This window comes from Desmodus rotundus, chromosome 5 (assembly GCF_022682495.2).
Source record: "Desmodus rotundus isolate HL8 chromosome 5, HLdesRot8A.1, whole genome shotgun sequence".
NCBI lineage: Eukaryota > Metazoa > Chordata > Mammalia > Chiroptera > Phyllostomidae > Desmodus > Desmodus rotundus.
In genome coordinates this window covers 100,123,544-100,150,642 of record NC_071391.1, presented here as the reverse complement: position 1 = coordinate 100,150,642, position 27,099 = coordinate 100,123,544, and the positions used below count along the sequence as shown (strand labels likewise).

The 27,099-nt window shown below is 48.9% G+C and overlaps 3 protein-coding genes and 1 long non-coding RNA gene across 4 annotated transcripts in view; 3 read left to right on the top strand and 1 right to left on the bottom strand.

Moving 5' to 3' along the window:
- Positions 1-239: 239 nt before the first annotated feature.
- On the top strand, positions 240-9,016 carry ACTR1B (actin related protein 1B). The gene is made up of 11 exons (XM_053924410.2): positions 240-467; positions 2,519-2,583; positions 3,755-3,830; positions 4,901-5,026; positions 5,340-5,464; positions 5,687-5,903; positions 6,052-6,144; positions 6,236-6,410; positions 7,427-7,488; positions 7,731-7,771; positions 7,941-9,016. The coding sequence occupies exons 1-11, from the start codon at positions 420-422 to the stop codon at positions 8,041-8,043; spliced, it is 1,131 nt and encodes a 376-aa protein (XP_053780385.1). The 5' UTR covers positions 240-419; the 3' UTR covers positions 8,044-9,016.
- A 2,594-nt stretch (positions 9,017-11,610) lies between these two features.
- Positions 11,611-13,374, bottom strand: COX5B (cytochrome c oxidase subunit 5B). Its single transcript, XM_024571878.3, has 4 exons — positions 13,218-13,374; positions 12,601-12,674; positions 12,328-12,427; positions 11,611-11,802 (listed from the first exon to the last, which is right to left on the bottom strand). Exons 1-4 carry the CDS (start codon positions 13,318-13,320, stop codon positions 11,690-11,692), a joined length of 390 nt encoding a protein of 129 aa, XP_024427646.1. The 5' UTR covers positions 13,321-13,374; the 3' UTR covers positions 11,611-11,689.
- A 60-nt stretch (positions 13,375-13,434) lies between these two features.
- LOC128780873 (uncharacterized) lies at positions 13,435-15,673 on the top strand. Its single transcript, XR_008426863.2, has 2 exons — positions 13,435-13,864; positions 15,008-15,673. It is a non-coding gene; the product is annotated as an uncharacterized lncRNA (long non-coding RNA).
- Positions 15,674-20,944: 5,271 nt separating this feature from the next.
- Positions 20,945-27,099, top strand: part of FAM178B (family with sequence similarity 178 member B) — a 100,788-nt gene continuing 94,633 nt past the window's right edge. The window contains exons 1-2 of the mRNA XM_045204780.2: positions 20,945-21,055; positions 21,187-21,328. Coding sequence (XP_045060715.2) covers positions 21,280-21,328 — 49 coding nt within the window. The 5' untranslated portion in view covers positions 20,945-21,055; positions 21,187-21,279. The remainder of the gene's footprint in view (positions 21,056-21,186; positions 21,329-27,099) is intronic.

Sequence of the window (27,099 nt, the reverse complement as noted above, 5' to 3'; positions counted from 1 at the left end):
GGAGCGGCTTTCGAGGTGCTGGGAGTCAGGAAGACATCTTCCTGGCCAGACGACCTCGAGCCAGCCAGACTGCACCCTAGTTCCCTTTAAGAGCGAGGCCATGACGTCATCTCCACACCGCGCATCCTAACTTGGAAATGCCCGGCAGTTCTTCTGGGCTACCGCAATTGGCTGGCCAGCGCCCCAAGATCCAGCCCCTTTGCTCGCTACCAGCCCCGGGCGTGTGCAATCAATCCGCCCAGGTGGGAGCGGTGATTGGCCGCCGGGCGCGCCCTCCGGAGAGGCCCTTGCAGGCTGCGCGCTCAGGTGGGAGGGGCGCAGCGCCCAGTCTGCAGCCTTAGTGGTCCGGTCAGCCCGCCCGCCGGTCCGCTGGTCCTTCCTGCGGCCTGCCTGCTGGGCAGGGCCGACCCGGCCCCGCCATGGAGTCCTACGACATCATCGCCAACCAGCCCGTGGTCATCGACAACGTGAGGCCCGGCAGCCGGGGGGAAGGCGGGCGCCCCGCCACCGGGTCGTACGCGGCAGCACCGGGAGGGACCCCACCCGTCTGGGCTTGTCCTCCGCGGGCTGCCTGCGCGGATCCCGCGCCTCCGCTTGGCCCTGTAGCCCGGGCCTTGGGGGGCCAGACCCACCCCCCACCCCCGGCGCCGTGGTGGAGCCCTTGCCCGAGCCCTTCCCCAGCCGGCCCGTGATGAACATCTCGGGAGAGTAGGAGTGACAGCGGGCTGCCCTGCGTGGGGACGCACCCCGGACCCTGCTTGGTTGAGAGTGGGATTACTGGGCAGGTTTCGACCCCAGTCTCTTTACCCCTGTCCTTCAGGCTGTGGCTCTTGTCTGCCCTTCATGGTAGAGGAAATATGGTATTTGCCGTTTAGCACACCGTTGGCCTCATCTTTTGGGGAGGGTTGGCCTGGGGACCTTTCCAACAGCCGTTCCCAAAGGGCTACACCCCCAGGCAGGACCTCCAGAGTGAACAGGCCCTACTGCCCTCTTTTCCTGGGACTAGAAAAAAATGCAAATTCAGCTGCACCAGTCACAAATCCACCACCACCTGGTTGGCCACTTGGCGACTTTGGCCCTCTCCTGAAGTGCTCCTGGTGCAGAGCAGAGATGCTGTAGCTAGCAGGGCACAGAGAGAGTTCAGGACCTCTCTCCCCAGGACCCATAAACAGTTGAGGAGAATTGTTTGGAAGCCTCAAAGGAAAGAGGCCTGGCTTCCTTGTGGCCTTGTCCTACATCAGTGGGGCTCAGCATCCTGTCAGCTGCCCCCTGAGGATTTGTCCTCAGAAATTTCTGGTCATAGGAAGAAAATGAGTGGCTCTGGGTACCTGCCTCTGGTGTATGAGCCTTGGTGTTTATTTGTTATTATTATTATTACTAATCCTCACCAAGGTCATGTTCACCAATTTTAGAGAGAAACATTGATGTGAGAGAGAAACATCCCATACACTCCCGGACCAGGGCTCAAACCTACAGTCTGACTGGGATCAACTCACAACCTTCTGGTGTGAGCTGTGGTGGTGTTTGAACCAATGCTCCAACCAGCTGAGCCACCCGGCCAGGGCAAGCCTTGGAGTTTTTGATAATGACTCCCTTCTTTTTCTGGGATCTGTCTCCCTCCCACATGACCTCCACATGTCATCCCTGAGTGGTTCCTTTTTGGAGTACCCATGTGGGCTTCCTGAGCCACAACAGGGATGTTTAATAAGAAGGCCAGAACTGGGCTTAGGGATACTCTCCAGCAGACTATAAGAAGGTTCCGTCTACTTCCCTTCTTGGGAGCCAGAAATTCACTTAGGCTAAACAACAAGCTTACGAGTTCAGAGGGCCCCTGCATGGTGCCTCTGGGCTTCTGGCTGCTCTGTAACTCGGGGATGGTTACTCCTGCATTGCAGACCCAAAGGGTTTGATGAAGACCTGTGTGAACAGGGCGTGGTCAGGGGTTCTAGATGCCAGGTCCCTGCTGGAGCAATGGCAGCACAAGTTCTGCTTTGTCTGTAGTCTCCCCATGGGCCCTGTATGTGACACAGTCTACTGGGAGGAGGGGGGCCAGGGGCTGTTGAAAAAACTACATTAGGGGTTGCTTGTGGCCGCTTTCAGGAGTAGCTTTGCCATGGATTCCTCTTGCCGGGAGCTAACCTGGCAGTGTGCAGTGGTCTGTCAGTCTCCTGTTGGCATTCTGGGCTGTATAATTCTTGGCTGTGAGAGGCTGGCTTGTGCACTGTAGGTTGTTCAGCAGGTCCCTGGCCTCTACCTGCTATATGCCAGTAGCTTCCTCCCTCCCCTCCCCAGTCTACAGACATTGTCAACTTGCGGGGGAGAAGGGGTGCAAAATTGCCCCCCACACACACTTTTTTGAGCCACCAGTGTACTTGTAAACAATCTTGCTCTCTGGGCAAGATCTGAGCTTCCTCCTCTGCTGCTGTGGGGGTCGGTAGGCAGCCTGCGCTGTCCACTGCAACGCGCTGCCTTAGTTTGGGAGTGAATGCAGGTGGCTAAACATTGTTTTTCCTTGCAGGGTTCTGGGGTGATCAAGGCTGGCTTTGCAGGAGACCAGATTCCCAAATACTGTTTCCCAAACTAGTAAGTGCACTTCCCAGAACAGTGGTCCTGTGTCTTTGAGGCCAACCTTGCCCCCACTAGTAGGGAAGACACTAGATTTGTGAGGCTGACGCTGTTAAGGGCTCTGGGCTCACCCCTCCTCTTTGGAGTCTGAATTCGGTCCCTCACTGAGCTGGGGAGGAGAAGCTGCCAGCATTCCCCCGGGGACAGGGCGTGGTAGCAGCAGCAAAAATAAAAGGGAGAAGTTTTCAGGAAAAAGACCTGAATTCAGAGGAGTAAAGAGTGCGGAATTAGTGCAAGCCTCTTCCTCCTAGGAGAGGTTTTCCTCCTCCTCCTGGGAGAGGTTTTCTGAGGGGCTTATTTATTTTCAGACTTTAGAAAATATTTTCTTTTGGTCCAGAAGGTACTTCCTTGAATGGTGCCAGTGGTGGCGGGGGTCAGAGGAGGTAAAACCTGGACAAAGCCTGGGGTACACCTTTGGCTACTCCAGCCCACTGGGAACTTTTCCCTTAGCAGCGTCACCTTGCAAATTCTGGAGACTTTGGTGATTAGCCTAAGCCTTGGGGTGGGTGGGAGCTTCTGGAGCCCCTGAAGTGGCTGGCTGTGCCAAGACCCCAGGCCTGGTCTGAAGACAAGCCCGTGTGGAACACCCAGTAGGGCTCCAGCTTTCCTTTCTGAACCCCACTTGGATGTAATTAAGATTCCTGTTGATACGCAGGGAACTTGGGTCAAATTTGAAATCTGTTTTCAGGAGGCCCTGGCAGTGGGAAGGGGCTGGATCGACTGATGAGAGACGGGTACACAGGGAGCCACTACCCAGCTTCCCAGGGCCTTCCTCCCTGGGTCTGTAGATAGTGGCAGCAGCTTGCCCTCCTAACATCGAGAGCGTGGGCTGAGTCACCGTGGCTGCAGAAGCTGACCCACTGCCAGGAATGGGCTGTGGAGGGTTGGCATTCCAAAGCTCATCCCTCTCTGGGAGGAACACCTGTTCTGACACTGAGCTTTCTGTCCTGCTAAGGCCTGCTCTGTAGTCCCTTATCCCATTTCCCTGGGTTCTGACCTTTACCCCATGGCCACATCCTGTTGCTCTGGAGTAAGTTACTCTCTTGGCGACTGGAGCAGGACTTGGTTTCCTGGGCTCGGCTGAGCTGTGCCCCCCCACCCACCTCATTGACTTTATCTGTCCTTGCAGTGTTGGGCGCCCTAAGCACATGCGGGTGATGGCTGGAGCCCTGGAAGGGGATATCTTCATTGGACCAAAAGCAGAGGTGACACCTGTGGAACCTGCATTTTCCTGGGTCTGGGGTCTTCATAGTCCCAGGAGCATCCGCTGGGGGCAGAGCTGTACTGCAGAGGCCCCTGGGACTCTGATCTCTGAGCCATGTGTCAGGTCCCCCCTGGACTCCCCCCAGCTTCAGCTCTAAAGAGCTCTGCCCTGTAATAAGGCACTGGCTCCTATGGGCAGGGAGAAGGGGAAGTTAGAGCACTTCATGCCCTGTCTTTGGAAGCTGTGGAGGAAAGAACTGATTAAAAAGTGACTGCGCCTGTCACTTAAGAGTCACAAAAAGTGGCTTTTAAGAGTCTGAATTACCCAGACTTGATAACCGGTCACAATGAGAGCTGTGCAGCCACTTGCACCCCAGCTAGGGTGACTTGCTAGGGGCCACACAACCAGAAGAGGCCCTCGGGAAGAGCAAATGTGGGGTGGGAGCATTAAAAACAAGTGCAGATTAGGCACCTACGAAACCTAATGTGGGGTGCTAGGGCCTGGGGCCTGAGTTGGGGTAGGACGGGCTCTCAGGAGATGAGTCAGTTGGGGGAGAGAGGCCGTGTGGTGCTTGGCGAGAAGGGGCATGCTGTGGGTGACATCAAAGGGCAAACCCATGCAGGAGATGTGAGCGCTGGCTGAGAAGCTGGGAGGAGTGGGGGTGAGAGGTGACCACTGGAGGGAACTGTACTGCCACTGATGGGAGCAGTGACTGAGGGATGGAGATGGAAGCTGGGCGACCTGGGGAGAAGGGGAGAACGTGCTGGCAGTGAGGGTAGAGACGCATGGTCAGGGGAGGAAGAAGAGGGACTGGATCATGGGAAGAAGCATGTTACCACGCTCCCTTGTCCCTGGCCCGTTGAGGCCGGCTGGGCTCTGAGATCCTGAGAGGCTGCGGGACAGTTAGTTGAGCTACACTGAGTTCAGGACCTGCCACAGTGCATGGGGACACCCAGTAAGCAGCGGTGGTTCTACTCAGGACAGCGGAAGGGGCAGCTTGCAGGAAGGCAGAAAGCAATGCCTGGGTGAGGGGCCTGGGGCCACACTGGCCTTTCCACCCACCCTCTGCAGGAGCACCGGGGGCTGCTGGCCCTGCGCTACCCCATGGAGCACGGCGTGGTGCGGGACTGGAATGACATGGAGCGCATCTGGCAGTACGTCTACTCCAAGGACCAGCTGCAGACCTTCTCTGAGGAGGTGTGGCAGCCAGGCCTCCCACAAGCTCCGAATCCTCTCACTTTGCCCTTTGCCCTCCCTGCTCTGCTCTCCATTGGTCAGGTTCCCATATTTCCTGCATTTTGATAGGGCCTGCCACCTCTTCACTTCCAGAGAGAGCTGGCTCTTTGGAAGAATAACTGCCAGCAGGTGACAGGGAAGTGCCCTCGAGGACATCAGGCTGCAACCATGTGTCCTCAGAGCAGGGAGCAAAGGGGGTTGGCTGTCTGGAAAGATCCTTTTAGAGCCTAGCATACTGTCTGTGCACACGCCCACAACTCGCCATCTCTTGTAGCATCCTGTTCTTCTAACGGAAGCCCCGCTCAACCCGAGTAAGAACCGGGAAAAGGCAGCAGAGGTGTTCTTTGAGACTTTCAACGTGCCGGCCCTGTTTATCTCCATGCAGGCCGTACTCAGCCTGTGAGTGGTCCCCTGAGTCCCTGTCCCCCCTGGGCCATCCTGCTCAAGGCAACCGGATGTCTGACTTCCCTATAGAAACAGCCCCCTGATGGTTATTCCTTTAGGGAGTTCCTCATGTCCCTTTTTCAGACCACATCATGCAGGTGTCCCAGCGTTCCCTTCAGGGGTGGGAGGTCCCCATGCCTTACTGGCTGAGGTGAAGCGGTGCTGACCCGCTGACAGGTATGCGACAGGACGCACGACGGGAGTGGTTTTAGACTCGGGGGACGGGGTCACCCATGCCGTCCCTATCTACGAGGGCTTTGCCATGCCGCATTCCATCATGCGCGTGGACATTGCGGGCCGTGACGTCTCCCGCTATCTCCGGCTGCTGCTGCGCAAGGAAGGCGTCGACTTTCACACCTCAGCTGAGTTTGAGGTTGTTCGGACCATCAAAGAGGTGATGAAGGGCAGGAGGGTGTCAAGATGACCCGGAGGGCAAATGGCAGGGGAGGGGAGCAGGACCAAGGCCTGAGATGGAACCCTGGGTGTGGGTGCCCCAGTCTGCAGCCTTCTGAGGATGTGTCCCTGCCCCCACCCCCTTGCAGAGAGCCTGCTACCTGTCTATCAACCCTCAGAAGGATGAGGCTCTGGAGACAGAGAAGGTGCAGTACACCTTGCCAGATGGCAGCACACTTGACGTAAGTCACCAGGCCTGGCCCTGGGTGGCAGTGGTGCTGCTGGGACCTGGAGGGGGAAAAGGACTTTGTGTCTCAATCCTGTGTGCCAAAGGTGGGACCTGCACGATTCCGGGCTCCCGAGCTGCTGTTCCAGCCAGACTTGATAGGGGACGAGAGCGAGGGCCTCCACGAGGTGCTGGCCTTTGCCATCCACAAGTCTGACCTGGACCTCCGCCGGACACTGTTCGCCAACATCGTGCTTTCAGGCGGCTCCACGCTGTTCAAAGGTGCCCTGGTTTGGGAGGTGGTGGTAGGGTTCTGGGAGCCAAGGGCAGCTGCACCTTCACCTGCAGCCTGGCACGTAGCCGGTTTTCTATTAGCGTTTTGGTGTTCAGTGAGCAACTTTCTTTTAAAGAGTAAAATTTTAAATTACATTTTATTCACTTTGTAAATGGGTGATAAGTTTATATGAGATCTAAACTGTGTTAGATGAAGTGTCCTTTCCCTGTTGTCCTGGTCAGCCCTTCCCTCCGCACGGGGTTTGCCAGTTTCTCAGGCAGCTGTCAACGACCTCCCGGCACATGTAACAAATGTGTGCCACCCCCGTGTACACACACACTGTAGCATGTGGTACGAGTCCTGACCATGTATGGCTCACTTAGCATCGTATCTGGAAGGTCTTTTCCTACCCGTGTGAGTTCTCTCATCTGGCCGTACGTTGTTTCACTGAATGGCGGTGCCATGCGGCCGTCATCCTGCTGATGGCCTTTGAGGGAGTGGCAGTCATTTCTAATTAGTACTCTCCTGCACTGTCATTTCGCATGCTGAGAATATACTAACGGGTAAATCCTAGAGTAGAACTGAGTCAGACTACGGATATGCCTTTGTTATTTGGTGGGTCCTGCCAAGGTGTCCCTCCTGAGAGCTTGTGCCCGCCACCAGCCTGACACCGTGCGGGATCTTTGCCCCCAAATCGATAGATGTTTTCTCCTGATTTGTCGTTAGCTTTTGATTTTGCTTCTGGCAGGTTTTAGCTGCTGGTGCACTGAGTGATAAAGAACATGGGGGGCCAGCAGAGCTGTGACTTGGGGTTCCATATCATGTCTCCTCTCTTTGGAAGCTGGACTCCTTGTAGGCCTGGTGCTGGGTCTTTTCTGCCCCTGGAGTAGCTCATGTCCACCCTTAATCCTGGAAGGAAATGCTGAAAGGAAGAAGCAACTGTGGGGCACCAAGTGGGATATGGGGGAACTAGTGGTAAAGGGGCTAGATGGGGACCCCAGGCTAGCCAGCCTTGTGTTCACAGGCTTTGGTGACCGATTACTAAGTGAAGTGAAGAAGCTTGCCCCAAAGGACGTCAAAATCAAGGTGAGGTGGTGGAGTGCCCATGGGGCATGGGGTCCCTGGCAACCATGACCCGGGAGAGGGCACATGCCACCTCCAGAGGCCCTCTCATCTCCAGCCCAGCCGCATCTCCCATTCGCCTGTTCCCCCTGCCCCCAGCTGATGCACTAGCTGTCTGGCCTCATGTCCTGTGGGAATCACCCCCAAGGCTGGGGCAGGGGCTGCTGTGTGGGGACAGGCACTTAGTTGCCTCTTGCTCCCTCTAGATCTCTGCGCCTCAGGAACGGCTGTACTCCACATGGATCGGGTAAGGCAGAGCTCACAGGGAGGGCTCTGGGAGGAAACCGTTTTGCCTTGGAGACTTCTCCCAGGGTTGGCCCAGGCCAGGTGGAGGTGGATAGATTTCCCTCCCAGTGAGGGAGACAGAACTCTGAGTGGCCAGAGAACACAAGAACACCACCCCTCCCTCCTCACAGTGGCTCCATCCTGGCCTCACTAGACACTTTTAAGAAGATGTGGGTCTCCAAGAAAGAGTATGAAGAAGATGGCGCCCGTGCTATTCATCGCAAAACCTTCTAGTGCCTAAGGAGGGGGCAGTGCGTTGGGAGAATGGGAGGAAAGGGGAGCCAGAGCCCTTGACCCCTTCTGGGCTGGGCTGACACACCAGGCGTAGGGTCCCCTGCATGCCCTGAACCCCGGGCAGGTGGTGCAACAGTGCTTCCCTGCAGCGCTGCCCTCCGCGCACATGCACGCATGCACACAGACATGGTAATGTTTAGCTGCACGGGTGGGCGTCTTGAGCTGGAACATAGGAATTGAGGAGCCGGCCTTGAATGGTTCTGGTTGTCCCCCTTGCCAGGGCCAATTAGACCTATGGTCCCTGGCTCTAACCCTTGGGGCTGCTTCCCTGAGCTCTAAGGCCAGATACCCAAACGCCCCTATTTCCTCTGACAGGGTCCCTCCCAGAGCTGAGTGCCTGGATGCCTGTGTAACTAGCCTTGGGGAGTGGGTTAGAGGAGGGGCAGCCAGCAGCTCCCCGCTGGCATATCATTGTTTCTCATGACACCTCCCTGACCTGACAGGGTAGCACAAAGGGCCAGCCACTCCCAGGCATCCCTGACCTTCCACACTCTGTCCCCGTCTTCCTGAGTAGATGCCTTGCTGCAGGCTGAGTCATGGGCCGTCCGCCCTCCCCGGTGAGGGCTCTGGCCCAGGGTTGGAGCCAGGGCAGAGTGTGCAAGGGGTTCAGGCAGCCACAGTCTTTTGTGTTCTCCCCTTCAAAGCACTTCATTGACTTGCTGCTCCTTCTCCTTTACCCCAGTTCCCTGGACGGGGAAGAGTTAATGGTCTTCACTTGCTGAGGGAGGGGAAGCCACTTAATCAGGAGTCAGACCCAGAGGGTTGAGGGAGCACAATTCCTTTCCCAGAAGGAGATCTTCGTTACCCTGGGCCAGGCTCCCCACCTCCCTCTCCCAGATATGTACAGTAATTTTACCCAGTTGCCTGAAAAAAACTTTTTTGTAAATCATTATAGTAATAATTATGGACAAGGCCCAGTGTGTGACTCTTTTCTTGTGGTTCTTAAGCTGTTGTTTGCTCACCCATCCCTGGGGACTCTGAAAGAAAGGGCAGGCAAGAACGCAACATGGCACCGGCTCTAGCTCAGAGCACTGAGGGTTTTAGTGGTTGGTGGGGCAGTGTGGCGCAGGAGGCCCCAGGAGGCTGGTCTCAGCCTGGTGGCAGAATTCCCCAGGCTCAGTACCCACTTGCTGCAGTCTTCTGTGAGCAGCAGAGGACAAAGCTGCCTTCCTCTGCCTTATTCCTGGACAGGGCCTCCTGGCAGGTGAGGCTGGGGCGTGGTGCCTTTGTGTCCTCACCTGTTGGAACACCTCTGCTGCCCACTCCCATGTGGCTAAGGCTGACGGACCGACAATGATACAGACTCAGAGTTCAGACAAGTGAGGAAGGAGGGAGAGAAGGGGAGATGGCAAAGGTTGTCAATGAACTGAGGATAGGAAGGACCATGGACGGAGCAGTGAGGAGACACCAGAGTGTCTGCCCTTTCCTTCCGCCATCAAGTATTTGAATGCGTACATAACGTGCACAGGAGGGTCCATGTGTTTGTGGACAGTGGTAAATGTATCTTTGCCCCCAGAAACATACAGGTCAGGGGAGGAACAACAGGCCATTCCAGTAGTTGTGGAGCCTGAAGGAGGGGCTTCTAACCCAGCAGGTGGAGCAGGCTTACTTGCTTGGGTCCAGGAAGAGTTAACCAGGTGTGGGAGGGTGTTCCAGGCAGAGGTAAGAGCTCAAGGAGACACCTGGGACCAATGGGACAGAAGACACAGACCTGAGTGACAGCATGTCAGCAGGGAAAAGGAAGTGGTCTCTGTTTGGAATGCAAGATACACCCCAAAAAAGTCAGGGGGTGAGGCCAGCACAGGGAGGGCCTTGCAGATTTTTAGCAATGTGCTGGATGATGGGCAGCCTGCTATGGGAGGGTGGTTGTCATAGCTGAGTGTTGAAGGTAACTGGAGTGAGTGGAGCTGAGGGAGAGCCCAGAACTGAGATCATGTAGAAGGGGAGAGGTTATCTGACTGGACTGTCTTCACAGGGCATTTTGTGAGCCTTTGTGTTCAGAAAGCAGTTAAGCCCATAGCTGCCCTCAAGGGGGAAACAATTTACAGAGAACCCTTTGGGGTTCTGTTCATGTGCCACTCTCTCAGCCATCCAAGTTGGAGCCCTATTAGTGTGAGCCCTCCCTCTTCCTTACCTCCCCCACATTCTGTCCATCACCAAGTTCTTTTGGTTCTGTAATACCTTTCCTACCCATCATTTCTTTTTCATGAGGGCCACTACCACCCTGGCTCAAGATCATAGCTCCTTTTTCCCCACCAATCCATTTGCTCTTGGATCTAAAGCCTGGATAGCCTTGGTCCTGCCACTTCCTAGTCCAAAATGTCAAACAGTTCTCCACTGCCTAGTGAGATCTCCTCCATGAACTAACTACACATTGTTGCATTTAATTCAGGCCCTTTGGGATTTGTCCCTTCCCTGTTTTAGGCTTCTGCATCATCATGCATGAGTAGTGACTGGCTGCTTTGTCTGCCAGCCACTACTCATGCCATTCCATGCTAGGAATGACTCCCGCACATCTGTCAGTATCCCGTCCTTTACGCCAAGCACCATGCAGCGCCCATCCTCCTCCCCCTTTTGGCAGGGATGATGCAGTTAATCGCTCTGGCCCTGCCGGGTTTCTCCCTGCTGGGGCAAAGCTACAGGTGAGAGGCTGGTAAGGCTATTAGAACCTTATGGTGTTGGGACTGGGGATATGAACAGAACTCTATTTTCTGGTGCTGTTTCATCATTATGGCGAAGTTCAAACACACACCAAAGCAGAAAGAACAGTGACCCCCTCATGTACCTCCCTGGCTACGAGGGAATCAATCACACTCCAAACCACTTCTTCCTCTTCTCCCCAGTTTTAAAGCTAATCCCAGGCATATTGTACCCCAGTATGTATCTCTAAAGCATAAAAAATGAAGACCTAAAAATGTAATAAATTCTTAAACATCAAATATCCAGAGTTCAAATTATTCCAACTTCTTTTTCTTTACAGTTGGTTTTTTAAATCAGTATCTAAACAAGTTTCACCACTGCACTTGATTGCAATCTCCCTCACGTCCACTTCATTCTACAGGCATTCCCTCTTTTTCTCCTTGCAGTGTATTTGTTGACAAAACCTGGTCATTGGTTTCTGGAACTGTCCCATATTCTGAACTTTGGTGATAGTATCCCCATTAACTATGCTTTGAACCTGGGTCCCTCAAGACCTCAAAGCCCCCAAAAACTCATCTCTCAAGTTACCCTGTCTTTGTAACAGTACTTTGAGGACCTACCACGTGCCGGGCTCTTTATAATGTGCACTCAGAAAACAGTCCCCAGTGACAGGAAGTGATGGAGCCACCGTTACAAGTCCAATCAGTCTGACTCCACAGCACATGCTCTCCCCCTGTGCCAGGTAGTCCCAGTCATGGCATTATGGGATTGCCACAAGTGGAGGGCAAGCTAGTAATAACAGAGAGCTAGTCCTGGTATAAGAATTACTCATCTCTCTCCAAAAACACAGAAATAAGACCAGCCAACTATGGGAGGAGCCAAAGCAATGGCCAGTTTTTATTGGAGACAAGAAACTTTACAGCACATTGTGAGTTACTGTCGGGGCTCAGTGGGCCAACTGGTGGGGCACCAGCTTATAATGGGTTCCACAGTTAGGGCATCGCTGGGTCTCGCCTTTGTGCAGCCAGAACCAGATGACAGCACTGTTGTCCTCTTCACCTAAAAGGAAGAAGGTGGTTGAAGGCCATCTAGTCTAGAAGAGAGGAGTCTCAACATCTCTTTTCTTCAGACACCTCCGAGAACAAAGTTATGGTCGATATCTTAAGAGATCAGTTCAAGCTCTCCTCCCCATTTTTCAGATGAAAAACCTGAGGCCCTGAGTTTACCTGTGAGTAAACTGACCATATATCGCAGTCAGTATAGGTTCTGACATTTCCCCTGCCTACGTAGAATCCCAAAGCAGGGTCATTCTGATACGTAATCCTAGTGCCTAAAATGGTGTCTGGCAGAGAGGAAATAGCATTTTCTGGAATGAATACTGATATTGCATCTCCAGTGAGCCTCTTGACAGTAAGGGTGACCTACTCAGGCATAAGAAGGGTTGAAAGGGTGCAGACCCTTAGAACAACTTATTTACAAACATATTCTCTTTACACACACACAAGATCTGCAGCAGCTTACAGACATCCTGTACAGCAGGGTATATTAAACAAATGAATAAGAACATAGTGGTGAGGTACTTACAGATGCAGCCCACTATTCGCTTGTTGGTGATGGAGGGGACTAAATTAGGGTCTTCCTTGGTGCCTGAAGCTGCCTTTGGGGCTAGCATATTGTATGGGTCCTGAAAAAACAAGAATTGAGCCATTATACCAGAGGACCCCTACCCTCCAGGGGCTAATGTTACTGTTCCCACAGCCAGGTTTCCTGGATCAAAAGCTCCCAGAGCGGAGACTGCTCTGGTCCCAACCAAGGTCATGAGGTCCAGAGAAGACACAGAAAGCAGTTTCTCCTCACCAGTCCCTTCCGCGCAGCCATCATGACCTCCCGCTCCAGCCCAGTCGCCTGCTCGTCATCTGTAGGAATACCACCTAAAGAAAGGCACATGAATTATGACGGCGTCAGAATGATTAAGGCAGAAAACGCACAGAGGTAAATTTCTGCGGGCTGTTTAAGTGGGCTCACAAGCTCCTAAAGGCTACCCGTACCCACTGTCCCCTAAGTACTAGAGTCATGATCCCCAAAAGTGACAGCACCAAGGAAATCTCTCCCTCAACCACCGAGACAAATTTTTCGACACATTTTTTTCTAAAAGCAGGTAAATCAGAGTCCAACTTTGCGCGCGGGTCTGAAGGGCGGCTTAGCCCCTTCCCATCACGCTCGCAGCACCTGCCCCCACAAGGTCACCCAGCACCTCCACTTAGGATTCTTTCGCAGCAGGGTCAATTAGGTGGGCTGCTACAGCGGCGGCCGGGAGTAACAGGGAAATGCCCGCGGAGCCTGAGGCCCGCGGGGCTCGGGGACGGTCACTGGTGCCCAGAGTCGCTGAAACGCCGGTCCGCTGTGCTGCCCTAGCACCCCCGACCCGGGAGGACCACTGCGCCGGGCCCTGACGCGACCAGCTGGCCGAGTACCTCCAGACGCCATGGACCGCACCGCAGCTACCCCATTGGGACCGCGAGCCCTCAGGGCCTGTGCGACCAGCGTTCCAGCTCCGCGAAGTAACCTTGAAGCCATCACGCCCGCAGCAACACAACACTTCCGGGACAGCCTCCGAGGACAGGCGGGACTTCCGGAGAGAGCTGCTTTCGTCTACGCGTCAGCCGTCCGCTTCCGCCGGGTGCCGCTGCGTCCGCGCCGGGATCCGCCCCTCTCAAGTGACTGCCAGCCGACGGAAAAGGATGTTCAAGTCCAGTGCTGTCTCGCATTCCGCCGTTGCACCCCCGCGGAAGCGTAGGAGTGGACACGGTCTCAGTTCCGGATGTTGTGATTTGGGACAGCTCGGTTTGCGTCCACGGGACCCTGTATCCTCCTCGGTGGAATGGGGAGCCACACTGGCGTCCCTGTGCGTGTTGCCTGATAGTTGTGCTCGGTAAATGTGGAGGCTGCAGTGGGAAGTCGTTAATCCCGCTTCTGTCAAGAGACTTGCTGGACCCTGAATGATTTAAGAGTGGGCTCCTGAAGGCCCATGTGTTCACTGTTATGCTTCATGTGACGCTGGTTTTTCTGGCAGCGTGGGAGCCATCGCGAACTTGCTTTGGCCTAGTCTACAAGTACTCAGGTAGAACCTACCCGCAGTGCTGGCATCAGTCTCCTGGTTCAGGGGTGTGGAGGTGATGAAGTCATCACAAGTGGTGAGAGGCAGGAGAGTAGGCCCAGGTTTAGGACCCCTTCCAGGACCGAGGCCCTTGGTGATGGGTGAGAGGTTGGCCAAGGAAGGGCAGCAGGAAGGGCAGTTGATGATGGGAAATAGAGTCACGGAACATTCTGTGGCCAGAGCTCTCCTTAAAACGGAACACATCTTCCTTAGCTCTGCCTGGCCTACAAGCTAAGGTGTGCAAGCTTCGTAGCAGGATGGGCACTAAAGGGTTTTGCAAACACTGCCCTCCAACGGCTCCTAGGATGTGGTTCACATCGTCGGTGTAGCCCTGTCACGGTCTGGCTCCCTACCTGTGCCATATCTGTTCCTCACCCGATAGAAAATCCCTTCAGAGCAGGAATTATGCTGTATTCCTCTTTGAAATCCCCAGTGCCTTGCAGAGGCCTTGCATATAATAGGGTCAAATAAATTTTAGTGTTCTTACTGCTTGGATAGAATAAACAAATCTGTTTTGTAGGGCTTCTGGAATGTGGTGGTCAATTTGAGGCAAATTGGGGAGGGTTGAAGTCCCAGGTGTTCCCACCTGTCTCCTGCAGGTTAGAATATTTTAAAAAGGACCTGGTGGAGCATTTCTTCACAGGAGTACAGCTGGTCTTCGTTAGTGTCTTCTCCACCAAAAAGAAGAAAAAATGGACTCTATTCTGAAGCTGAAAATTTCTTGATCATCTGAAGCTGAGTTTTGCTTTCTTTTTTTTTTTTTTTGACCAGACCTATCTTGTTTATTTTAGTTGAATAAATTAATCTTGAAAATACAGACATAATCACTATGAAATTTGCAATGATCGGGTCTCTTCCTTTACCATTCATTGTTCCTTAAGACTCTCACCTCAAGAGAAACCACCTCAGGTGATGGAAATGGGTGAAGCCGGGCCTGTAGAAACTTTTCTGCTCCTTCTATGTCCTTTAAAGGTCTAAGGTTCCTTTTAAATGCAGCATCAGCTGCTTGAATCTGAGATGCCTTTTCCTTTTTTTGATCTCCAGATTTACTCTTCATTTGTTGAAGTGACTTTAATCTTTGCGATACTATTTCTTCATGTCTTTTAGACACGCGAATTTCTTGAGTGAACAAGAAAGTCATCTTTAGTTAAAGCTGAGTTAGAAGCTTTCTGCTTGGCTGAAGAACCTAGTCCAACACAGAGGTTGCTCTCAATTTAGGATTGGAGCCTGAAGGCAAATCATCTAATTGCGTGCAAAAGTTGAAGGTGCCTGCCCTGTGATGTCATGCTGTGGGACCTCACGCATCGCACCCCACTCTGACCTCTTCCGGAAAAGCTCTTCGAATTTTGCTTTCAATGGCTTCCACTGTTACTCCCTTCTCCTCAACCCACCCATTGTAACCCCTCAACATTAAATTGAAATATTTTTCTTAAATCCTAAGAATGATTCCCAAGAATCTATAATTTATTTGTACCCTTGGTTAGATGTTTAGTGAGTGGGGGAGCCTTGGTCTGGAAGAAAGACATTCTGAGATGGAACCCCACCAGTCAGCTCAGCCAGTCCCCCCCACCTTTTTTTCCCCACCATTTCTTTAGTAAAACTATAATTAGACTAGATTAGTATTTCCCAAAGTGTATTCCATGGAACCCTAGGCTCAAGAGAAGCTCTCCATAAAAAGGACTTGGTCAGGACACCCTCTGCATTTGATGACCACCCTCTTGGAGATACACATTGTCGAATATTAAAGCCTCTGATTAGGATTGCAGCAAAGAATCCTGTTTAATTTACCTGTGGTTTAAGCCAGAGTTTTCCCATCCTAATTGACCACAAAACTCCCAAGAAACACCTACTAACCCACCTCGCAGCAGACCAGTGAGAAATTCAGGTTGTTTATCTAATTGATTTGCAGAGACTTTGAGTGTTACGGAGATTATATGGAGTACTGTCCATGGGCCAAGCTGGGCACTGTTCAAAAATCAATAGAACTTGGTCTCTACCTTGAATCCATCATAAGAAAGGGGAGTAGAGGAGGTCGTCTTTAGTTTGACCAGAGTTCACCCAAGTCTGAAGCTATGGGATCACGAAAGGGACTCAATCTGCATTTCTGTTGCTGGAACAAGCAGCTCTGAGCTCTGACTGGACCAGAGAGGCTCTGACCACTTACAATAGCACTTGTATGGTCAGATTTTTATTACAACAGGTGAGGGAGACAGTTGCTGCGTACAGGCCTGGACGGATCTGCATCAGTCATGGATAGCCCACACCCGAGGGTCCCCTAGAAAAGCCTGAGGAAAATGTGACAAAGTGGCTGAACTTCCAGCAGCCTGCTGAGAGCTAGAATCCTTCAGACCAAAAAGATGGATCAAGCCAAACCAAGCATTGTCATGCAGATGCCACAAATCCAAAATGGGTCACCTGTAACTGCTGTCAGCATGGGGCCTAGGAAGGGAGATACCACTTTATATTAACACATACTGAAAGCTATAAATGAATAAAATAATTAAAAGTGTCACTCCAGGCTGGCCTTGGAAGAATAAGCAGCTTCTTACAGGATGACTTGGGAAGGAGCAAAGCCTACAGGACCTTGCCTAAAGTCCCTTTGCCCTGAGTCAATGCCATCACTAAGGCCACTATGCAAAGGACTCTTAGAAACACAACTTTTCCTTCCCCAGTTTTATTAAGAAATAATTGACATACATCACTATATAAGCTTAAAGCCTATAGCATGATGGTTTAATTTACATATATTGTGAAATAATTGCCATATAGGTTCAGCGTATAGATACAATACAAAGAAGAGAAAGAAAAATGAAGGGAAATATCTTTTCTCCTTGAGATGAGAATTCTTCAGATTTACTTTCTTAACAATTTTCCTGTGTATCATACAACAGTGATAGCTACAGTCAACTTGCCGTGCATCACATCCCTAGTACTTACTTCCCTTGTAACTGGAACTTGGCAACCTCGGACCACCTTCCTCCAATTCCCCCTCCCCCCACTGCTCCCCACCCCTAACCCCCACCTCTCTAACCACAACTCTGTTCTCTTTTTCTTGTGAGTTTGGGTTTTTAGATTCCACATATAAGTGCCATCATACAGTATTTGATTTTCTCTCTCTGACCTATTTCACTTAGCATAATGCCTTCAAGACCCACTCATGTTCCCTGGCTGGTGTGGCTCAGTGGAGTGAGCACTGGACTGTGAACCAAAGGGTCATGGGTTCGATTCCCAGTTTTTGAGCCAGGTCCCCAGCATGGGGCGTGCAAGAAGCAACCACACATTGATATTTCTCTCCCTCTCTTTCCCCTTCCCTTCCCCTCTCTGTAAAAATAAATAAAATCTTTTTTAAAAGAAAGATCCATTCATGTTGTTGCAAATGGTAGTATTTCCTCATTTTTTATGTTTGAATAATAATTTACATGCCACAACTTTTTTTATCCATTCATCGCTCCATGGACACTTAGGTTGCTTCCATGTCTATTGTGAAGAATGCTGCTGTAATCATGGGGATGCAGATATCTTATTGAGTTTGCATTTTCATTATCTTTGGATATAATCCCAGAAGTAGAATTGCTGGATCATATGGTAGTTCTATTTTTAATTTTTTGAGGACCCTTCATAGTGTTTTCCATAGTGGCTGCACCAATTTACACAAGGGTTGCACAATTTTCCAATTGTGCACAAGGGTTCCCTTTCCTCCCCATCCATGTCAGCGTTTGTTATCTCTTCTCTTTCTGATGATGACTCTTCTAACAGGTAGTGGTTTTATTGCACTGTGGTTTTAATTTGCATTTCCCTGATAATTAGTGATGTTAAGCAACATTTCACGTACTTGTTGGCCTTTTGTAAATCTTCTTTGGAGAAATGTCTGTTCAGGTCCTTTGCCCATTCTTTAAACTGAGTTGTTTTGTTTTGTTTTTTGCCATTGAGCTGTATGAGCTCTTTATGTTTCAGTTATTAACCCCTTATCTGATATGTGGTTTACAATTTTTTCCCCATTCCATAGGTTGTCCTTTCACTTTACTGATGGTTTCTTTCACTGTACAGAAGCCTTTTAATTTGATGTAGTCCCAGTCTTTATTTTTTTATTTTGTTGGCCAATGTCAAGGAGGTTCATTTCTATATTTTCTTTGAGGCAATTCATGTTTCAGATCTCACATTTAACTCTTTAATCCATCTTGAGTTAATTGTGTGTGGTATGAGATATAGGTCCAGTTTCATTTTTTTACATGTGACTATCCAATTATTCCAGCACAATTTATTGAGGAGACCATCTTTTCTCCATGGAGTAGGCTTGGCTCCCTTGCCAAATATTAGTTGACCATATACGCTTGGGTTTATTTCTGAGTTCTTAATTCTGTTCCATTGGTCTGTCTGTTTTTATGCTGACCATATTGTTTTGATGATTATAGCTTTATAGTATAGCTTGAAATCAGGTTATTTCAAGTGTGATACCTCTTGCTTTGTTCTTCTTTCTCAGGATTTCTTTGGCTATTCGGGATCTTTCTTGGTGCCATATAAATGTTGAATTGAGTTTTCTACCTTTTTTTAAAAGATTTTATTCATTTATTTTTAGGCAGAAGGGAAGAGAGGGAAACATCAATGTGTGGTTGCCTCTTGTGCGACCCCAACTAGGGATCTGGCCCACAATCCAGGCATGCGCCCTGACTGGGAATCAAACCAACGACCCTTTAGTTCACAGACTGGCACTCAATCCACTGAGCTACACCAGCCAGGGCTCTACTTCTATAACAACAACAACAAAAAAAATGCCATTGGGCAACCACACATTGATGTTTCTGTCCCTCTCTTTCTCCCTCCCTTCCCCTCTCTCTAAATATAAATAAATAAAATCTTTTTTTTAAATGCCATTAGAATTTTGATAGGGATTGCATTGAATCCTCCACCCTCTCCTGTCATAGATTCCCAGTAGCTGAGCCCTACAGATTCCCCCGTAATCCCTGTGGTGCCATATCAGAATAGGGGCTTCCACAATGCAACCCCCAATGCTGGGGGAGGCTGGTTATCCTCTTTGGGTTCTCTTTCCCCCCTGGAGGAACTGGAGGCTCACAGGAGACTTCTCCCTGGGGTGCTGCACTGGCCTAGGGGTGGGGTAAAGCAATCAATGTGTAGCCACTTCTCTTACCCTTCTAGTGCAGTCTGTCTTGGTCGCTGAGTGGCAGCCGGGTGCTTCAGCCTTACTCCCACCCCTGTGTTCTGGGACTCTCTCAGTGATGTCTTATTCTTGAATAGATGTTAGTTGTTCTCATGAGAGGAGCAAAGTCAGGAATGACATATGTCACCATCTTGGTGATGTCACCCAGAAACACAGCTTTTTAAGTAGCTAAGAGATCAAGTCACTAGGAGTGGTTCCATGGAGCAAAGCCTAAGAAAACAGAAATTTTAGGACTAGGAGGAAGAGAGGGAAGAAGAGGCAGAGTAGGGGAGACTGGGCAGGCCCTCAGCTGGGCATGGCTAGGCCCTACAAGGGCCCTCCATTGGGACCCCCCCAGCCACCTGAAGCAGCCCTATTAGCCAACCTCCTTTTATGCTCTCCCAGGGTGCTCTGTGAGGACAGTGGAGGCGTCAAGGACAGAGAGCCTGAACACTGACAGCGTTCTGCAGAAATAGGGACAGCCATTAGCCAGCCCCTAAAGTGAGGGCAACACACTGGATGATGTGGCGTTAAAATGATAGGCCAGGAGCAACAAGAGCCCTGAGCTTAAATGCTGGGTCTCCTAAACTAGTATATGGCCCTAGGCCAGGTAGAGGGCCTCCAAAACTCAGTTTCTGCATCTGAAAAATGAAATTGTAATAGTGCCCTCCAGCCTCCTGTGAAGATCAAATGAGGTAATGTTGGTGGAAGCAATTTTTATACTGAAAATTTATTATTCTTGTGTTAGGTTGTTATTTTCAATTTTGCCTAGGGCCAGTTTTGTCTTTTTATATTAAACTTTCAAATGATGCTCATTAAAATGGACTTACCTATGTATGTTTCAAACATTTAAATGGCAGTTCTCCAAAGAACAGTAAGGAGTTTGGATAGGTTCCTTTCAACTTCTCAGGCATACCTTTTGACAACTAGAAGTCAAATGAATTGATAGTCCCAAACTCCTAGAGGGGTTGATCAAAAGTACAGGTCAAGTAGCAATGTTGCTGGGAAGGCCTCCCAGCACACCAGGGCTGCTGCTTTCTTACCCTTCACACCTGGGCCCCAGGAGAGCAGTTGGCTCAGGAGATGGGCTTCGCTTGAGTCCAGCAGTAGATTAGCCAGCTTAGCACACCTCTACCATGCTCCTGCCTGATGAACCAAGCAGGGTATCATTAATGAGTTATTCATGATGCCAGTTAAAAAGTCAGTTCCCCAGAAGGGTAGGAGAGGGTTTTAACCCACAACAGGGCTGACATAGAATAAAGAGAAATGGCCTAGCTCAAGCACAGTCACAGGCACAGGGTCAGAGCCAAACAGCATTTGAGTTTGAATCTGAAGGCCAACATCCTCTAAACTGATTGCATACGCATGCGCACACACACTCAGGCACACACCAAGGGCAGATTTGTTCTCAAAGCAAAACATAACAAAGAATAACCACGGGTGATAGTTATGAGCAGAGCACTCGGCACACATGCCTATAGTGCTTAAAGTCTGCAAAAATCTGAAATGGTCAGATGGCTAAGGAGTCACAATCTGTTCTGGATTCAAATCTTGCTGCCCCTCCCTTCTGTCCATGTGCCCTTGGCAAGTGGCTCCTTCCCTTCAGTGTCGTCCTCTGTAAAATGGATGTCCTCATTCAGGTGAGGATTGAATGACTTAGTACATATGAAGCTACTGGCACAGATCCATGGCTCTGGAAAGAGGAAGTGTGGTGTGGCTGCCCCCACCAGGCTGTATGGCCAGCATGGCCACACACGGGGGCACGTGCAACAGGGCCGTGCACACAGCAGGGCTATGCACGCGGGGGGGGGGGGGGGGGGGGGGGGGGGGGGGGGCGTGCACGTGACGGGGTTGCGCACGTTACGCATGCTGCTTGCGGCGGCTGGTGGGGATGGTGTACCAGTGAGTTACCTCTCATCACAGAGCTGAAGCTGGAGCTGGATGCCAGCTTCCTGTTCTGATCAATGTTGAGGCGCAGGGAGACCCCGTGGGCCCTGAAGGTAGGATCCCCTGCCTCTCCCTTGCTCACTTGGCCTTAACCTGCCATCCCGGCATCCCTCCTACCTCCCCCACCCCCCACTCCCTTCCACCCCTGGTCAAGAAAGCCTGCACCCTTTTCCTGTACCCACAGGCTGACCCAGGCATCTGATGTGCTGGCGCTTCTGGGTGCTCTCCCTAGACACCCCAGCCATTCTCCCTTTGTACTGAAGGCGACTTACCCTGTATGGCCAGCCATGCCACCCGCTTGGTAGGACGCCAGCTCCATTTTACAGGTGAGTTAAATGAGGCACACGAGCCTCAGTCCTATGGTGGTCACACAGTAAACGCCCTGGCTAGATTTCCTATCTGTCCCAGGCCCAGCGCCAGGTTGGCGCTTTAAAGAAAACAATGAGCACTTGCGCGATTTTCACTTACTGTGACCCTGCCTGACCCAGACCAAGACGGCCAGGCCCTACTTGCCCGGGCAGCACATCCCCAGGGCATGGTTTACTTGGTTGGGCTGGAACTTTCTTCAAACTAATTTGAGCATTGCTTTATGTTTTGGTTGATTTGGTGTGTTTCTTTTCTTTCTTTCTTTGTTTCGTTTTTTCCGTTGGTCCTCAGACACAAGGGTAGCTGCTGTTTTTCTTTCCAGAAACACTTTGTATTCCTAGCCCCTGCCCAGTGTGATGGACGTGCAGTTTACCATACTGGAGACTGTTTGACTTTTATTTGTGGAAAAAATTCGTCCCGTTTTATTTCAGATTGCGAGCTGAGTCCTTTCTGACCAGAGTGACTGCCTTCAGTAAAATTCCTAAGTTATTAAATATTTGTTTAAAAGAGCAGACACAAAGCATGGTGTTAGGAATAAGGCATCTTGGAAAAAGCAGTTTTTGTAAAAACAGGACAGTTGTAACATTCTGAGATAATCATAGTCTTTTTTCATCGAGGCTCAGAGCACTTTGGGTTCCATAATTATTTGGCCTCGTGGCCACACTGTAAGATTATTGTAAATAATGCAGTACGGTTTGGGGAGGCACTAGCTCTGCACTGAATGTGCCAGACCTGTGGAGCCGAGTTCTGGGCTGGATTGGAGAGCAGCAGCATAGCCAAGCCAGGAGACCAAGCTCTGAAATGGTTTCAGTCCTTAGCCTGGAAAGAATGAATGAGACTGAGGACGGACAGGGCCCAGCTGGTTGTGTATCTATGGCTTGGGAGGGAGAGGGTGGAAGAAGCAAAATTTAGATGTTGAGGGTGTCTCCCTATTTGACAGGGTGAAAGGGCTCAATATCATCACTTTTGTCCCCTCCCATGTTCCTTTCTCAACACCTAACACAATGCTGGGAGCACGTTAGTCTAATCAGAATTATCATTTTAAATTGATTCTAGGATGCATCTTTGTTCCCATTTGAACAGCCACGAGTTGAGCTGGATCCCACAGTGGATGGTGTCTTCTTTAGTGTTTCATTAAGCTGTCAGCTTTTTGTTTTCTTGGTGGCACAGAACATCTTGGTGCTCTTAACATTAGCGGCATCTTAAGTCTGATGAAGTACTGTAGTTCACTGTGGCCTTGGTCCAATAATGGCAGATTTGGGGCTTGGAGACTTGGGCAAAAAAGGTGACTTGTTATCAGACTATATTCTTCTATTGTCATTCATTTCTTTTTCTTTGAAAATGCTAATGTTTTCAAGGAATGTGAGAGAAGGGGTTGGTAAAAAGCCAGAAGAGTAGGTACAAGTATGAAGAATGTATTACTTTGTGGGTTGAAGAGAAAAGAAATAGCTGGTGGGTTGTCTCCTTTCCATGTGAAATTGGACTGCCATAGCCACAGCAATCAGATAAGAAAAAGAAATAAAAGACATCCAAACTGTAAAGGAAGAAGTAAAACTGTCATTATTTGTAGATGACATGATACTACATATATAAAATCCTAAAGAGTTCACCAAAAAACTATTGGAACTGATAACTAATCCAGTAAAGTAGCAGGATAAAAAATTAATATTCAGAAATTGGTGCATTTAAAACATTTTTTTAATTCTCACCTGAGGACATTTTTCATTTGTTCTTTTAGAGACAGAGAAAGGAAGGGAGAGAGAAACGTCAATGCGAGAGGAGCATTGGTCAGTTGCCCTCATACACAGCCAGACCAGGGACCTGCGCCGGGTCATACGTGTCCTGACTGGGGTCGCGTGCACCCACGCCCGGAGTGGGAATAAACCCACAGCCTAGGTCTGTGCCCCATCCTGGAACTAAACCCGCAACCTGTTGGTTACAGGACAATGCTCCGACATTGAGCGACACCTGCAAGAGCAGAAACTGGCTGCATTTTTATATGCCAATAACAAACTATTAGAAAGGGAAATTAAGAAAATAATCTCATTTACAAATGCATCAAAAAAATAAAATACCTAGGAATAAATTTAACCAGGGAAGTAAAAGACCTATACTTGGAAAATTATAAGACACTGAGAAAGAAATTGAAGAAGATACAAATAAATAGAAGCACTTACTATACTCATGGATAGGAAGAATTAACATCATTATAATGTCCATACCGCCCAAAGCCATCTACAGTTTCAGTGCAATCCCCATCAAAATACACATTACATTTTTCACAGAACTAGAACCAATAATCCTAACATTTATAAGGAACCACAAAAGTTCCCACATAGCCAAAGCAATCCTGAGAAAGAACAGCAGAGTTGGAAGTATCACACTAGCTGATATCAACTACACTATAAGGCTATAGTAATCAAAAAGCCCAGTACTGGCACAAAAGCAGACACATAGATCAATGGAACAGAACAGAGAGCCCAGAGGTAAACCCATGCCTATATTAATCTGTGATCAAGGCAAGAATATACAACGAAGCAAAGACAGTCTCGTCAATAAATGGTGTTGGTAAAATTGGACAGACACATGCCAAAAAATGAAACTAGACCGACCACTTTCTTACACCATATACAAGAAGAAACTCAAAATGGATTAAAGACTTAAATGTGAGACCTGAAACCACAAAACTCCTCAGGCAAGGAAAACATAAAATAAACAAATGGGACTACATCAGATTAAAAAGTTTTCGCACAGCAAAGGAAACCATCAACAAAACAAAAATGAGAGAAGATATTTGTCAGTGTTGTATCTGATAAGGGGTTAATATCCAAAATATATAAAGAACTTATACCACTTAACACCAAAAAAGACAAACAATCCAATTAAAAAATAGGCAGAGGCCCTTAATAGACATTTCTCCAAAAAGGACATACAGGTAGCCAATAGACAGATGAAAAGATGCTCAGTGTTACTAATCATCAAGGGAATGCAAATTATTGTAAAAGCACATGCAATGTCACCTCACACCTGTCAGAATGACTGTCATCAATAAACCAAAACCAGTAAGTGTTGGTGAGGATGTGGAGAAAGGGGAGTCCTCCTGCACTGTTGGTTGGATTGAAAACTTGTGGAAACAGTGTAGAGGTTCCTCAAAAAAATAAAAATAGAATTACCATATGACCCAGCAATCCCACTTCTGGGTACTTATCTGAAAAGCCCAAAACATCAATTCATAAAAATATATGCAGCCCTATGTTTATTGCAGCCTTATTTACAATAGCCAAGGTAAGGACTAGATAACTGGATAAAGAAGATGTCGTACGTATATACAATGGAATGTTACTCAGCCATAAAAAAGAATGAAATCTTACCATTTGCGACAACATAGATGGACCTAGAAGGTATTATGTTAAGTGAAATGAGTCAGAGAAAGACAAAACCATATTTCACTTAATGTGGAATCTAAAACACAAAATAAACAAACAAAACGGAAACAAACTCATAGATGCAGAGAACAAACTGATGGTTGCCAGATAGGAGGGCGGTTGGAAGGCTGGGTGAAAAATGTAAAGGGATTAAGAACCACAAATGAGTAGTTTCGAAATAATCAGGAGAATATGTAAAGTACGGCATAGGGAATATAGTCAATAATGAATGGTGTCAGGTGGGTACTAGACTCATCAGGAGGATCACTTTATAAGTTATAGAAATGTCCACTCACTATGCTATACACCTAAAACTAATAAAATATTGAATGTCAACTGTAATTGAAAATTTTTTTAAAATTTCAAATAAAGAAACATTGAACTAGAAAAAAACACTAGACTACCATATAACCACTGATAGATCAGTACATTGAGAGAAAAATCTTTGCAGCAGCCAGGCTTAACTACCCACTGGGCAGGCAGCCCTGGCCCACGAGTCTGTCATGAACTGCCAATCTGAATACACCTGTTGGGACAGTGGGGTCTGGCTCCCACCATCCACGGGAGTCTTGATGACCCTGGGTCTATCCCATGGCAGAAATCTCCCATCACTGTAAGCTTCTCAAGGGCAGAAATTTGACCTTCCCCATCCTTGATTTCCCAGTGTTCAACACAGTGCCTGGCACATCAGGGATGCTAAAGTGGGGTTGCTGAGCAGAACTATGCCAGACAGGGTGGGATAAATTGTGTGCCTAGCACCTAAGTCTAAGTTGCAGAAGAATCATGTTCTGGGTCAAGGTTCCATTCACAGTTCTCAATCCTCCATGCAGCTGCTTTGTGAGTTATTGGTTTTGTAAGCTAACCTGAAGACCTTATTTCTCTCCACGTCCTGTTCCTATTAACCCTTGGCTTGCAGAATGAGCTATGGAGACTCGGTCCAGTTATAAATTTGAACCTGCCTAGATAGCAACCCACTTGGTGACTTTGCTCCCAGATAGCCTCACTAGTTAAGCCACAGGATCTTAGAATCACAGTTGGCACAGCAGGTTTCTATGCTGGGTTTGGTGTTTATGCAGATAAGTAGGTACCAGCCTGGGGCTTGAAAGCTGAGTGCAAATCTCCTGGAAACATAAGGCCGAAGTTGACCTGCTTTGTCTCCAGAAAAGACATGGGCCAGACCCTGGGGGCCCTCTGGTTTGCCAGACTTAAACCTTGCTATCCATTCTCACCCTGGCTGACCTTAGTGTTCCTTCCAGAATGAAATGCTTTGAGCATGCAAAACATCTTTTCTCAGCCTGCACCAACAGTGTCGGGGCGGTTTGCATGGAAGCATGACTTTGACTGACTCTCATGTTTCCAGGGTTGGGTTGCATTTTGCCTGAGGATGCTGCCCCTGCCACCACCAGTTTGCAAGTTGTTGGGTTTTTTTTAATCTTTAAGGTGACTTGGGGGATGTTTTTATGAGGTATCTTGATGGTCTTCCAAATTTTATTTTGAATGTGAGAACTACTGATTGTCATTGTAAGATTTTTTGAAAATTTTGAAGCGATTAAAAAAAAAAAACTAGTTTCAACCACTACCATAAAAATTGTTTGAGGCAAGCATCAGCAGTGGATAAAACTAGGAAATGACAGTTAGATGAGAAACAGAATGCTTGCATGATCTCAAGGGCTCTCTCCAGAAGATACTGATTGATTGCAAAGGGAAAAATAGTGATATTGCAGTGAAGAAATTGGCAGCTACCATGTTAGCCAAGTGATTAAATCTGGGAACACCAATAATGGGATAACTCGACATCACGTGCATTTCGATCCGATGCACTGTCAAGGACCCAGTGTCACATCTGTGTATTCCTGCGCAAGACATACGACCTGAGCCTAGTGGCCAGGAAACATCCACAAACCAAATTGACAGAAAATCTACAGAGTATTTGTCCAATCAATACTATTCAACAGTGTCAAGAGCATATATTTACACACATTGACACACATGCACACACATATGCGAGAGAGAATGATAAAGCAAATACAGGGAAATGTTAACATTTGAGGAATTCGGACATATGGCAATTCTTTGTTTTAGTTTTACTTTTAGTAAGTCTGAAATTATTTCAAAATAGGAAATACTGCTTTTAACATTTTTCCAGCAAGAATTATAGATAGATGTGGGAACAAGTGAGATATGCTATTATATGTATTTGGCAGGGAGTGCTTGATAAATCTGAATGTTTTTATGATAATATGGTAACATCAAAACTTTATGTGCCCTGGCATATATCCAACAGAAATGAGTGCTTATGTCCTTCA